General features: G+C 37.3%; 2 protein-coding genes and 1 long non-coding RNA gene across 5 annotated transcripts in view; 2 read left to right on the top strand and 1 right to left on the bottom strand.

Annotated features, from left to right (window-relative positions):
* LOC149107496 (dnaJ homolog subfamily C member 13-like) overlaps nt 1-1,425 on the top strand; it is a 7,929-nt gene extending 6,504 nt beyond the window's left edge. The window contains exons 3-4 of the mRNA XM_089297146.1: nt 741-881; nt 1,216-1,425. Of these exons, the coding sequence (XP_089153272.1) occupies nt 741-881; nt 1,216-1,425 (351 nt within the window). The remainder of the gene's footprint in view (nt 1-740; nt 882-1,215) is intronic.
* The window catches only part of LOC110067323 (uncharacterized), a 156,022-nt gene extending 152,719 nt beyond the window's left edge, over nt 1-3,303 (bottom strand). Inside the window, exon 1 of the transcript XR_016209507.1 lies at nt 3,177-3,303. The gene's annotated coding sequence lies outside the window, so the exon portion shown is untranslated. The remainder of the gene's footprint in view (nt 1-3,176) is intronic.
* On the top strand, nt 1,425-12,721 carry LOC149107495 (uncharacterized). 3 transcript variants are annotated; one of them, XR_016209511.1, is made up of 7 exons: nt 1,425-2,338; nt 5,320-5,483; nt 5,622-5,884; nt 7,715-8,935; nt 10,357-10,428; nt 11,800-11,897; nt 12,455-12,721. It is a non-coding gene; the product is annotated as an uncharacterized LOC149107495 (long non-coding RNA). The 3 variants fall into 3 exon arrangements; XR_016209510.1 differs by having other exon boundaries at nt 3,040-5,483; XR_016209509.1 differs by lacking the exon at nt 1,425-2,338 and adding an exon at nt 3,593-3,717.

Genomic DNA, 12,721 nt, shown 5'->3' with positions numbered 1-12,721 from the left:
GCGACGATCATTCTTCACTTTCTTCAATATCTTTGTAAGCTCTGCTGCTAATTTGGTTTTTTGGAAAGAGTACTTTCGGAGAAATTACGAATATGGTTGTGCCTGTTTTTCCTGCTTGTCAAAATGGCTGACAGGCAACATAGTAGGACGAGCATTATCTTCTTTATTATAAAACCCAAAATACTTTAACGGCAAATTTTATAAACTGGGAGAGTGGCTCTACCATCTGTATGAATTTCATTTGAATTGGTTCACATGCACCCGAGAACCAGGCTCGTTTATTTTTACTTCTTGAGAGTAAATTTTTTGGTCAAAACATAGACCTCAGGCCGACGTGATCGAGTGCGGTTATCATGGCAATGACACACCTGCCGATCCAAATATGGCTGCTTTTGTTCATCCCCCCAGGTAACCTACCTCCACTCAAAAAATTAAGGGGTGTTAAAAATTTTCATTTCCAAGTTTGCTTCATTTTCCTGGAGAATTCCTCTTAAGTCTGTGGATGAAACCCTAGTGTGTGACCATTCAAATGTACTTTCTTGTGATACTGTTTATCATACCGCACAAGGTTCCTCTAACTTTTAAGTCTGTAGAAGAAGACTTACTGTGCCATCACCCAAATGAAAGTTATTGAGCTGTACGTTTATGATATTCTGTGCATTATTAGGAGATTATTTTGTTTATTTTACCCTTTTGTGTGACTATTTAAGGGATCTTAACTTCCTTCCTTTTATCTCTAGGCTCTTTCATTCGCATTAGTTCAGTACCTTCTGAACCTCCTAAACAGAGCTCTAAAAACTGTGGAAAACCCTGCCGCAACCAAAGCACAAATAGTCAAGGCTCTGAAGGCGATGATAAGAGATATTGCACACGGCGAGGAGGTAACGAAAACACAGTGACATTTCATTATTGAATAGAAAGCGAATCATAGCATTCAACTCCGTACAATTGTCAAATCTGTTTCCGTCTCTAACCGGACACCAAAATTTACAGAGCTTGTGTAAAAAACTGGGCTTTGTTTGGGCTAAAAATAAATTATTGCTAAAGAAGGCGCCTGAACAGCGAGGTTATAATATAGCACAGTGTGAAAACCGAATTATTTTATCGCTGCAGATTGACAAATCCAACAGTTTACTGGCTGTAAAAATGGTACAAATCGTTGATCAAATTGGAATTCTCTACATAATCGGGTTAATCAATATTTCTTTGTTACAGATAAACAAGATTCTAGAGGCTTCTTCTGTATGGGCCTCATACAGAGACCAAAAATACGACCTGTTTATCTCGGAGAAACCCGCCGCTGGTTACTTGATGGGCGGGACTGGTGTGGCCGGTTACCTGACAATGTGCCCTGGCAATCCGAGCACCATGTCTAGCGTGCCCCCTCCTGTGGAAACAGATCACCCAGTTGAGAACAACAGTTGATCTCTGTATGGTACTTGATAGTATTAAGAAATATCTTGTCAGGCTGTGTTGATTCGAATGTGATATGAGTTGTTTTACACTGCTTGACCATAAGCTGCAGTTTCAAGTCTTAACATCAACATAGAATTTTTTTTAACAGATGCCATCTATTTATCATGGTAGTACATAAGAGAACTGACATTAGCTCTTAAAGCCCTAGTTTCAACTTGTAAATTCTCCTTGATGGTCTCCATAATTTCTTATAAGAGTAGTTGTGAGAATGAAGATGTGTCAATCCTTTAAGTCCTGATGTGAGCACTCAAGTTCTCCTTACTCAGTTGAATTTGCATGTTCATTATAGGACTACTTGGGAGAGTTTGTTTGAATATCAGAATGGGTGATCCATTCCTTGATTCTTTCGGCCCTTTATGATTGGTTATTTATTGATATGGGAGAAATTCTATCTTATCATTAGTGAGGCTTCAAGGTTAAAGGGGTTGTGACTGGTCGCACTTGAAAAATATGTCGTGACGCATGCTGTGTGACAAATAGAACTAAGAATATTGTACTAAATAATAATAATTTCTGATAATAGAAAACAAAAAAAAACTCAGATCAGAGGACGAAGATCTTTAATGATATTGGGTGCCTAGCCCTCCACATTTCAATTGTGGTAGTTTCTGATTTTTAGGGTTTAAAATTCAAACCTATTGTGAAAGGAATCTAAATGTTATGTGAGAAGCAGTTTTTGTCATGCAAATAGAGTAATTAGCGATAACCATCAATCTGCAGAATTATGTCACTGGTGAAAAGAGGAGAAAAATATTGCAAAGAGAAAAGTTACAAGCGCGGGAAAACATTGAACCAATAGCAAGTGCTGGAACAAGGCATAATTGACTGCAAGCCTGGGAAAACATGTTATCAGTGACTGATGGTAAGTGCGGGAAAACGTGTTATCAGTCACTGATGTTAAAGCGCGGGAAAACATGTTATCAGTCTGATGATAAAACACGGGAAAATGTGTTATCAGTCATTGATAGTAAGCGCGGGAAAACGTAAGAGGTAGTAAAACTAGAATGGAGCAAATCTAGTGGCGTTTGACTGGAACCGCACTGTGCTTTAGAAACAAGTCATGTCTCATTTCTTTTGTGTTATTCTGTTGCAACTAAGTAATTTTTAAGTTGATGGTTAGATTGAAGTGGCTGTAATATAACGAAAAATAGTATTGCCTTTTTATACCAGATAGGAACAAAGTTAACAAATATATTTTATAAAAATGAAATGAGTGTTCGATTAAAAACTGTGACACAAAAAGGTGCTTGTTTTATTTTAGTTTCTTGGTCAATATCTTAAATATGTGATATATTTCCCTGAATATTTTGCCTCTTAAGCTCTGCCCTTAGCTTTAGCCCTTCTCTTTTGTGTTTCGTTTTGTGTTCCATTTATACAGTTCGTCTTCCTTTCCTTTAGGTATTCCGTTTAGCGTTTTTTACTGTGCTCCCTAGTCTTTTCTGTGCGTTCCTTGGGTTTGCCTCACCAGGACCGTAGCCAGAGAAAAATTATGACTGAGGCAAAGTCCATTGTTAAATTCTTTTCACTGGCATTTACCAGTGTTTTAATTTCCCCTTTCAACAGAGAAACAAAAACGAGCAAAAAAAAAAAGACTGAGGCAAGTTTGGTGTGGTTTGCCTCACACTGACTAGTCTACAGTACTGCTTACATCGCCCTTCTGTTTAACAAGAGGTTCCCTGATCAAGGATAGTCTAAGTTACCTTGTACTACATTCCTTAAAACCAGAGAGCTTTCACTTTCTTGTCACCTGTGGAAACTGATTGTTTAAGAGCTGGCTTGAAGTTCGTTAAAAATACTCCGCCACACTAGTATTTTCAACTCTCTCCTTGGTGTTTTGAAATGTGGTTAAGCACGGTCTTTCTTGCTTGATAGTATTCCATCATGTTCAAGAATTCAACTAGCGGAGAAGTTTTACTTAGCTCGGCCACTAGAAACAAGTTCTGACTGGTCTTTCCGTTCAGCGTCGTTATGAAACACCAATACCTGCGACAAGAATTTACTTCAAGCAAACCTTGCAAACACTTGCTTCGGATAAGATTGTTTTGATGTCTTGCCAGAGTGTGAACTGTACTCAAAACCAATGTGTTTAGTGTAGTGGTAACTTGGTCTTTTTCTTCTTCAAACGTCCTCTGTGAATCTTGATTCTCTCTTGAGCCAATCAAATCGTCTCCAAAGTGAGATACTCCTAGGAAATGGTTTGAAACCAGGAGTATCAGTAGTTCGTATAGTGTGATCGTCCGGGTGAGTGTAGTTCTGAAAAGAACTGTTGTTGGTTACTGACGTTTCGACAACCTGAGCAGAAGTCATCTTCAGAGTCAAGCGAATAGTGTTTGTCAGTTGATGATGTTTTAAGTCTGGTCCTTTGAATGTGATTGGTCAGTATAGCCATAATGACTATTCGCTCACATCAAAGGAATACAAACCACTTTTAAACATTCCCCAAAAATCCAAGATAGTGGCAAAAGAAGGGTATGTGGGGCAAAATTTAAAATTCGAGTTACAAAGTGAAAGCTACCATTTTTTCCTTGCTATCATATATTTTTAGGATGCTTAGTAGTCGAAGATTAAGATACAGTGCAAGACATGTTTCGGCTGTTCCCCTCAAGTGAGCCATAAACCCAAATTTGCGGCTCTCAGCTGATGGACTATAACCATCTAAGTTCGCGTCACAGCGGAATCCACCTTTGAAGGATCTGCTCCAAAAGATGCCGCTTGGAAAACTGAGTTTTTTTGCATATGTTATTTCTCAAAAACGAAGTGCAAATCAACAAAAACAATTATGCAACAATGCTTTTCATGTCAAAACAAGTAAGTCTGCCAAAAATTAGCTCGATCCTGCAAAAAAAAAAAAATCGGCCCAAAAAGCTATATACGCCCTTTTAGCACAAAAGCCTTCAATTATGAACCCTTGGTGACAGGGATGGAGAGCAAATGAGCAATTTTAAATTTAAAATCAAAGCAAAATTAAATCAAAGTACTTTTTAATCCTTATTTTCAATGTTTTTTTAATCCGTTTTGGGGCTAGGAAATTCATAGCAATAAGAAGTTTTTGAAGGCCTTTTGGTATTATTCACCATTTTTGTATTATAAACAAGGATTCTTGCTTAAAATTAGTGGCAAAATTCTGCTTATTGGTGATAACATTATTTTACACACAGTGAGTCTTGGATGCACACTTGCACTATTCAGGGCTCCCAAAAAGTGCTGTCTGATCTTACGGGACAAGTACTTGCCCAGGGCAAGCAAAATTTCAGTGCTACTTGTCCCAAGGAGAAGCTGGAATTCAATTTGTTTTTTTTCCTGAGCCCTGACTGTTGAGTTAGATCACATGGATTTACTGGCCACATGTATTTAGGATATTGACCACTTCTTCCCCTTGACTCACAAAGCTCTTGTGGCCAGTAGAAATCGCGATGTCTTAAAATGTTTCAATTAAGGTGAAATCACTTCTCTTGCATTCATCCACATTGTTAAAGGCTCTCACTTTGCATGTAGAAGGTCTGCGGCACCACTTGTTTCTGAATTAAGACTTCACTTGAGTAGTTACATGTAATGTTTTTAAACTAAACACAGTTCCCTTGAGGATAAATTATTTTCATAATTTGTTGTAAATATATTGGTCAAGTGATACACTATGTGGCTAACTGTAATTTAGGCAACATTTGACTTGAGCTAGTGCTGGTCAGCAGCCTTTCAGGGGGGGGCATGCTCTGTGGGGTCTCATACAGGATTTTGCACGACTTAAGAGTGTTGCTTGCTAGCTGTGGAAGAACTTGCAGTTTGCTTTGAGTGCCATTCATGTTTGTGGCATGCTTTTTCACCTTGCGTCCCTTCCTTTCACAGCTGACAGTAAATATACATGTGTGGGTGGTAAGTATCTCCACTGATTCTGTCAGTATTACAGTGCCTGGTGGTTGCCACTAGCAGTGTTGCCATGGATACCTGCATGGGCTGCTTGAGGCTCATATCTTGCTTGGCTCCACCTTTCCCAAGCTCATGAATTGGTGGTGAGTTTAACAGTTGGTGGGTTAAGCATGTTAAGCCTGTAAGGCGTGTGCTGTATACAATTACATGTATTCTTTTGGGTTAATTAAATATTATTTACATGTAGTTTATAAATATCTTTCATTTGTTTTCTTCATCAGGAGAAAAGAGCTCAAGTGATAATGTTCTCTGTGACTAGATACCAAGAAACACAGAATTGCATTCAGTTAAGTATTTGCCCAACTTCATCCTGTATATCACAAAACAATACACTGCTGCAGCCTTTATGTGTAAATTATTGTGAAGTTGTCAGACCCAGAATAAATATGGCCTGGTCCTGTGACAATTTGTTTTGACTGAGAAAATTTCATTCCAATTTTTCTTACAGAGACTATTTCAATACATTATTGTTTACCATTTCAAGGTAATTAATAAATTAGGGGGCAAGGAAAATTTGATTTATCCATCAATCCAAGACAATTTTATAAAAGAGTGTAAGGTGACACAAATATGGATATGGTCAGTTCCACCGAAAACTCTACCACAGTTTCTTGATCTATGAAGCATAGACTGGTCCCTCATCCAAATTGCCAGTGCAAGATTTTAAGAAAACCTGTTTAGGAACAGTTAGACTGTCTGCAAGCGCTGAATGGATCTTGAGCTTTGTACAGGAGATGGGTGTAAGAACTGGACCACAAGGGAGCTGGTTCCACCACAAATCTTTTCCTGAGTTTTTTGATCTGACTGAAGCATAAACTGGTCCCTCATCCAAATTGCCAGCACAAGACAAAAAAATTGTTTAGGAACAATTGGACTGTCTTTATGCACTGAATGGATCTTGAGCTTTGTACAGGAGATGGGTGTAAGAACTGGACCACAAGGGAGCTGGTTCCACCTAAAATCTCTTTCTGAGTTTCTTGATCTGTGAAGCATTGACTGGTCCCACATTCCAAATTGTAAGCGCAAGAGAAGAAAACTTGTTTAGGAACAATTGGACTGTCTTCATATGCAGAATGGATCTTGAACTTTGTACAGGAGATGGGTGTAAGAACTGGCCCACAAGGGAGCTGGTTCCACCAAAAAATCTCTTCCTGAGTGTCTTGATCTGTGAAGCATAGACTTGGTCCCACAAAAAAGGTGAAAAATAAGAACTTGTGTCAGAACCAGCACTGTCTTCATGACTGAATGGATCTTGAGCTTTGTACAGGAGATGGGTGTAAGAACTGGCCAACAAGGGAGCTGGTTCCACCAAAAATCTCTTCCTGACTTTCTTGATCTGTGAAGCATTGACTGGTCCCACATTCCAAATTGCCAGCACAAGAGAAAAAAAACTTGTTTAGGAACAATTGGACTGTCTTCATACGTGGAATGGATCTTGAACTTTGTACAGGAGATGGGTGTAAGAACTGGCCCACAAGGGAGCTGGTTCCACCAAAAATCTCTTTCTGAGTTTCTTGATCTGTGAAGCATAGACTGGTCCCATATCCAAATTGTCAGTGCAAGATAAAAAAAAATGTTTAGGAGCAATTGAGCTTTCTGCATGGGCTAAATGGATCTTGAGCTTTGTACAGGAGATGGGTGTAAGAACTGGCCCACAAGGGAGCTCAGGTTCCACCAAAAAATCTCTTTCTGAGTTTCTTGATCTGTGAAGCATAGACTGGTCTTATATTCAAATTGCGAGTACAAGAGAAAATTGATCTTGAACTCCACATGAGATTGGTGTAAGAACTGACCTGTATAGGAGTTGATTTCATATTGCCTTTGTCTGGTGCCTTTGTTTCCCTGTCTGTAAAAGAAACTGATACTACAAAAGAACAGTTCAAAAATGTCTAATAGATTGTTGCTCTGATTTGAATTTCAACTTTTTGCATTATTGAAACTGATCTTGAGAAAGTTTTAGTTTTCTCTTTTCTTAAAATTTAATTAACTTACCTATTTATTTTTTTTCCTGACTTCAGTTTTACAACCCAGATAAAATTTGAAAATTTATGTGACTACTCAGCTCACTTAGTATATGTATTTTGAGTAGTATTTTGCCAAGTATTAAATCAATTTTATTCACTGTTTTGATTACGTATTATTTATTTTCTGGCAAATAAATGGCTGGTGCTTACCTGCAAACTGAGGAGAAAATTACTAATTAAATAATGATTAGAATTTATGATAATTTATTGTCATTAATATTAACAATTTATTAATTAATTAATATTATTATTGATTAATATTCTTCAAATAAAATGTTTAACCTCCACAGGATTTTAAGACCAAAGGTATTCAACATTACGAGCAAGGATGTTAAACATGACAATCTTTCACCCATTTCACAGAATACAGATAGTCTCATTTGGAAACTTCAGATTGTCTTGAAATAGGTCTGCTAGGCGTACATATGGAACTAGCCTTAATTACTTACCCTTCACCCATGTTCAGTTTGGTTATAATTCAATCAATTATTTTTTATTCCTTAATGTACATTTTACAGTTGGACTGGCCCATGGATAGCCAGCTCTAGTCTAGGCAGGCCAGTCTATCAATAGTTACAAAATAATGTTTATTATTATTATTATTATTATTGTTGTTGTTGTTGTTGTTGTTATTGTTATTGTTATTATTATTATTATTAATGAATAGGAAAATAGAAAGTTAGGAAAAAGTGAATAAAATAAAAAAGAAAAAGTGGGAAAAGAATGAGAAAAGAAGTGAGGGGTAATTAGAGATCCAAATTTGGGGTTACCATTCATTGAAAGTGTAATCTGTCCTGTGGATCTGCACACAATGTTCTGTTTTGGATGCAACTCTGCAAGAAATTTTACTATGCTCGTAAAAAATCAGTTGGGTATCTGCAAAACGATTGGCTACAGTATTCAATCAGAATGCATTTTATACCTGACAGCCAATCATCAAGTCAGAGAACTAAAAAATACAGCTATTCGTTCACAGCACACATCATACTGTATATTTCAAATGTTATATATTTTTCTTTTTGCGCAAGTCTATCTTGGGATGATAAATTTATGAACCCAGCTTTGAAGTACGTGTACGTAAATCATGGCAAAGACAATTATATATTTGTAATTGTGTACTGAATTTAAGGCAAATTTTATTAGTGACGGTCATAGAGAAGTCAACGTGGCATTGATTATTAACTTCGCGCGTCAGAACTGTTTATTTAAAATCAGGTTATTGTAGTCAGTTAAATTGCTGTCGTGTAACAAAAACAATTATAGTAGATGTGTTTACGTTAAACAATTTGCATCTTATTTGTGTTTATTCTTCGTCTTTTATTATAAGACGACAATAAATTAAAGGTAAAACATTTTTGTTTTTGACACTTAAATAAAGGTTGTTGTCTTGTTCTTTCAGGTATCAACGGTGGCTGGTTTCAAATGTTCAAGAAGGTGACTTTCCAAAGCATCATTTACACTGTTGAAAAAGTTCCTCTCACATTTTTCGTTAACACGAGAGGCAAACTCAAGTAAGTTATGTTGCTAACATTTACTGTGGATTTGATTATTTGATCAGCTATGCTGAATGTTACCTCAATCAGCGCGTTTAACTAACCCAAGTTTACCGGATTTAAAATCTGTGACAAAATTCTGTAGCCAGAATCAGTTAATGGAACGAAAACAGTCACCTACTTGCTGTTTTAATGGAAAAAAAATCTCGGTAAATAATTAAGAGAGATTTCAGACTAATTATCAATGCAGGTTTGAGTCAGGTTTCGAGATATGATGTCACATCAGGGTAGCAAGAGACCTGCTCTTTGAAAGATGGGTCACTCAACCACAGTTGTGCTGGCTGGCGAACCCAGGCGTCTCTCCCTTATAAGCCTAACCCTATGCCAGAAACGGGTTGTTACCTGTAGGTTTTATGATCGAAACTGCACGCACGTCTAAAAGAAAATATTACTTTAAAGTACTGGCACAATGGTTGTAAGAAAATTGTTTGGTTGGTTGGCGTCTTTGCATTATCCGAAGATGCTGTAAATTGTCTTGTTACAAATCTTGTGCTGTTAGAATGATATTTTTGTTGGCGAGAAATTTTGTTAGGGAGAAATGCAGAGAGATGGGTGTGAGAACTGACCTGCAAAGGAGTTGGGTTCTCCAAGTATATTTTTTCTCCGGCCCCTGTGTTTCTGTGTCCTTAACATAGCGTGGTTTTCACATGAAAACAGTTAAAAATAGGAACTTGCCTGGTTTTGAAGTTAGACTGTCTGCATCAACATGATACAAATAGATCGTTTTCACGTGACGTCATCACTTTCTAAAATCCAAAACGAAAGAACCACCAAAGTTTTTGTCCTCATCAGGCACAAGAGGCGGTATATGTATATCTGTTTACAATTTTACAGCTCAATAGCGTGCTTTGTTTGGAATCCAGAGCATTTTGAATTTCAGGGTTACGGAGGTGCGTGACACAAAGCTATGATCGAGTTTGTCGAAAAATATGTACTTATCCCATGATTTTGAGCCTTTTTGGAAGTTAAAGCATTAGGAAAAGTGCTTATGTAAATGCTTGTTTGATCAGTACTGATAATCAGTCGCCTTGATAGCCAAAGTAAGTTCCAGATGTTTACACTATTTTCCGGCCGCCATATTGGTGTACCACGGAGGTACACCAACATGGCGTTTTCATACTGGGCTCTGTAAATATCGGCGAAACATTTCGACGAATATCTGAAGTTTGGGGAAACGCACAGGCCTAAAACTTGGAGAAGTGGCTTATTTAGTTATCTTCTATAACATAATTTCATAGCTTTTTCCACTGGATGGTTTTCGATTTATTTTTTATTGCGTGACAGTGAAAACGATCTATTGATTGAATTGAGCTAGCGTTAGTACCAACCCGCTAAATGAAAAGGAAACACTGTTCAAATAATGTTCTTACCCTCCACAGCTTTAAAAACCAAAGTTGTTCAACTTAACAAAGATGTTAAACGTGATAATAATTGGTTTCGCTAAAATACAGGTGAGCCCCCTTACATATCTTAAATGGCTACGAATAGGTCCAATATGCGTACATGTGGTACTACGTTCATTATACTTCAACGGCGTTTGGTTTGGTTGTAACAACGACCGGGATCCGATTTGGTCAGTGTTGGTTGAAATTGCAATTTAGTATGAGAATTCAAAATAACATATCAGTGCTACTGTGTGGACCGGAGTACAATGTTCTGTTTTACAACCTCAGAACCATATGTAACATGTGTGGTTGGCGGGATTCGCGCGCGAGTGATTTTTGGCAACGGAACCGCCATTTTATTGATTTTGTAGGAAGCGTGAACCAACCTTGAAAGCTTTTTGAGATTTTTTGTTTAACTTTACCGCTACATAATTCAAGATGCAAAACGGCAGAGAAATTTCACCACTGAGAATAACGAAACCGGCCATTAGACCAACATTGCGACATTGGCTGAACTTTGCTGCGTATTTAGTATAAGAATATCGAATACATCGAGTTATAAAAGTTTTGGAACCATGAAGCAAGTTCGTTTGGCCAGGAGAAGTCATATTGGCGTCCTTTTCCATCCGTGTAAAAAGTATCGGTTTTTTAATGGTTGAACGCAAATTACATTTTACGATAAATTCTTTGCTCTTTTTCCTTCAATGTAAGCGATCGGATTTTGCACTGTAAAATTGATTTTTTGAAAATTGATACACGAGGAAGGTTTGGTCAATTAATTTCTGGTTTTACAAAAAGGGAAAAAAGTACTTCTCTACGCCTGGAGCGGGAATCGAACTCGTGACTCTGTCTAGTCCCGGAGCGAGAGGCGCGCACCAACCCACTTCGCCAACTCGACTTGATACGATCTCGTGCGGAAAACTTGACTACATAAGCATACGAGTGGCGCGCACTAATGGTCAGCGTGACGTACCTAAACAGCGCACACAATGTAATACTTTGGTGCTTAATTGTTTTTGTTTTGTTTTGGAGGAAAAATTTATCTCGCTAAAGATACAAACGTAAAATTTATGATCCTCAGCTTTGAAGTATTAAAACGTTGAACAAGCAAATAATTATAAATTTGTCATGTTTACAGTTATCGCAGCGTTCTAAGATAATAAAATCTAATTTTAATAATCACTATAGGTCGTAAAAAAGGTTAAAGGGGAGCTGATTATTTGCGAATTGGAAAATATATGTGTATATATTTAAAAAAATAGCTTATTGCTTTGTTGTGAAAAAAAAAAGCGTGATGTGTTTATCACAGAACGGATGAACGGCACAATTTGCATCTTATTTGCGTTTATTCTTGCCTTATATTTTTATTTATACGGAAAGTTAACAGTGACAGTCGGATAAGATTAACTTCTTTTTATTACTTTTTGTTTCCCTTAGGCTTCAACAGCGAGCATCTTCAAAGTTTGAGAAGATGGCTTTCAAGGACATCATGCACGCTATCGAATGAATCCTCTGAACGCGATGTGCAGACTCGGGTAAGTCGTATTGTTTATATATTTGCTATACGTAATCTTATCTCGTTCATACCAAGGCATTCAACAAACCCAAGTTTACGAGTGTGTAAGGAATGTTAGGTACAGAACTAGACAGATTTTAAACGGTTGAAACCTTTTGTTGCATATTTGGCCGTTAACTTGATTAGACGTCAACAGTACTTTTTCAAACGTGAAGATGAAAGCAAATTTCGCTACGATCGATTATGAATCGTGCCGGTTCAGGGACAGCTACATGCAGATTTACATGTGAAAGAAAATATTCTTTCTGAGAAATTGCGCAATGAGAGTATGGAAGTTCAAGTGAAAAAACGTGTCTCGCTATAGTTGGTTTTGATTGTGCCGGTTTTGGTACATCAAGTACAAGTGCATGTAAAATTCGGAGATCTGGTTTAAGTTTAAGTCATCGAAGGTATTACGTAAGTTTAAGGAGCTTCTAACTAAGTTGTTACGATTATGTTCTTTTGGAATAATATTATAAGTCTCTTAATTGGTAGAAAATATTTGTATGTTCTAAGTCACATTCTCTTCTATTTCAGATGCCTTTGAAAAGACCAATGTGGGGAAAGGCGAAAGACAAAAGACAATTTTGCAAATGCCCTGAAAAAAATGAGGGCCAGACAGGAAAATTCTCAATCTTGGAAGGAAAGCAAAAATTGGTGTGGAAAACAGCCACACCAATAACTAGCATTTGTTTTATACTTATACCGAGAGTTTTGAGCTCTCGTCCTTGTGGTACAACTTTGCATGCACGCATGCGCGTTTGGTATCATATTTAATAATAAAATTTATAATAATAATAATAA

Source organism: Orbicella faveolata, unplaced genomic scaffold, assembly GCF_042242905.1.
Source record: "Orbicella faveolata isolate gen_17 unplaced genomic scaffold, um_ofav_v1 contig_27, whole genome shotgun sequence".
Taxonomy (NCBI): Eukaryota; Metazoa; Cnidaria; class Anthozoa; order Scleractinia; family Merulinidae; genus Orbicella; species Orbicella faveolata.
This window is presented reverse-complemented; position numbering and strand designations above follow the sequence as displayed.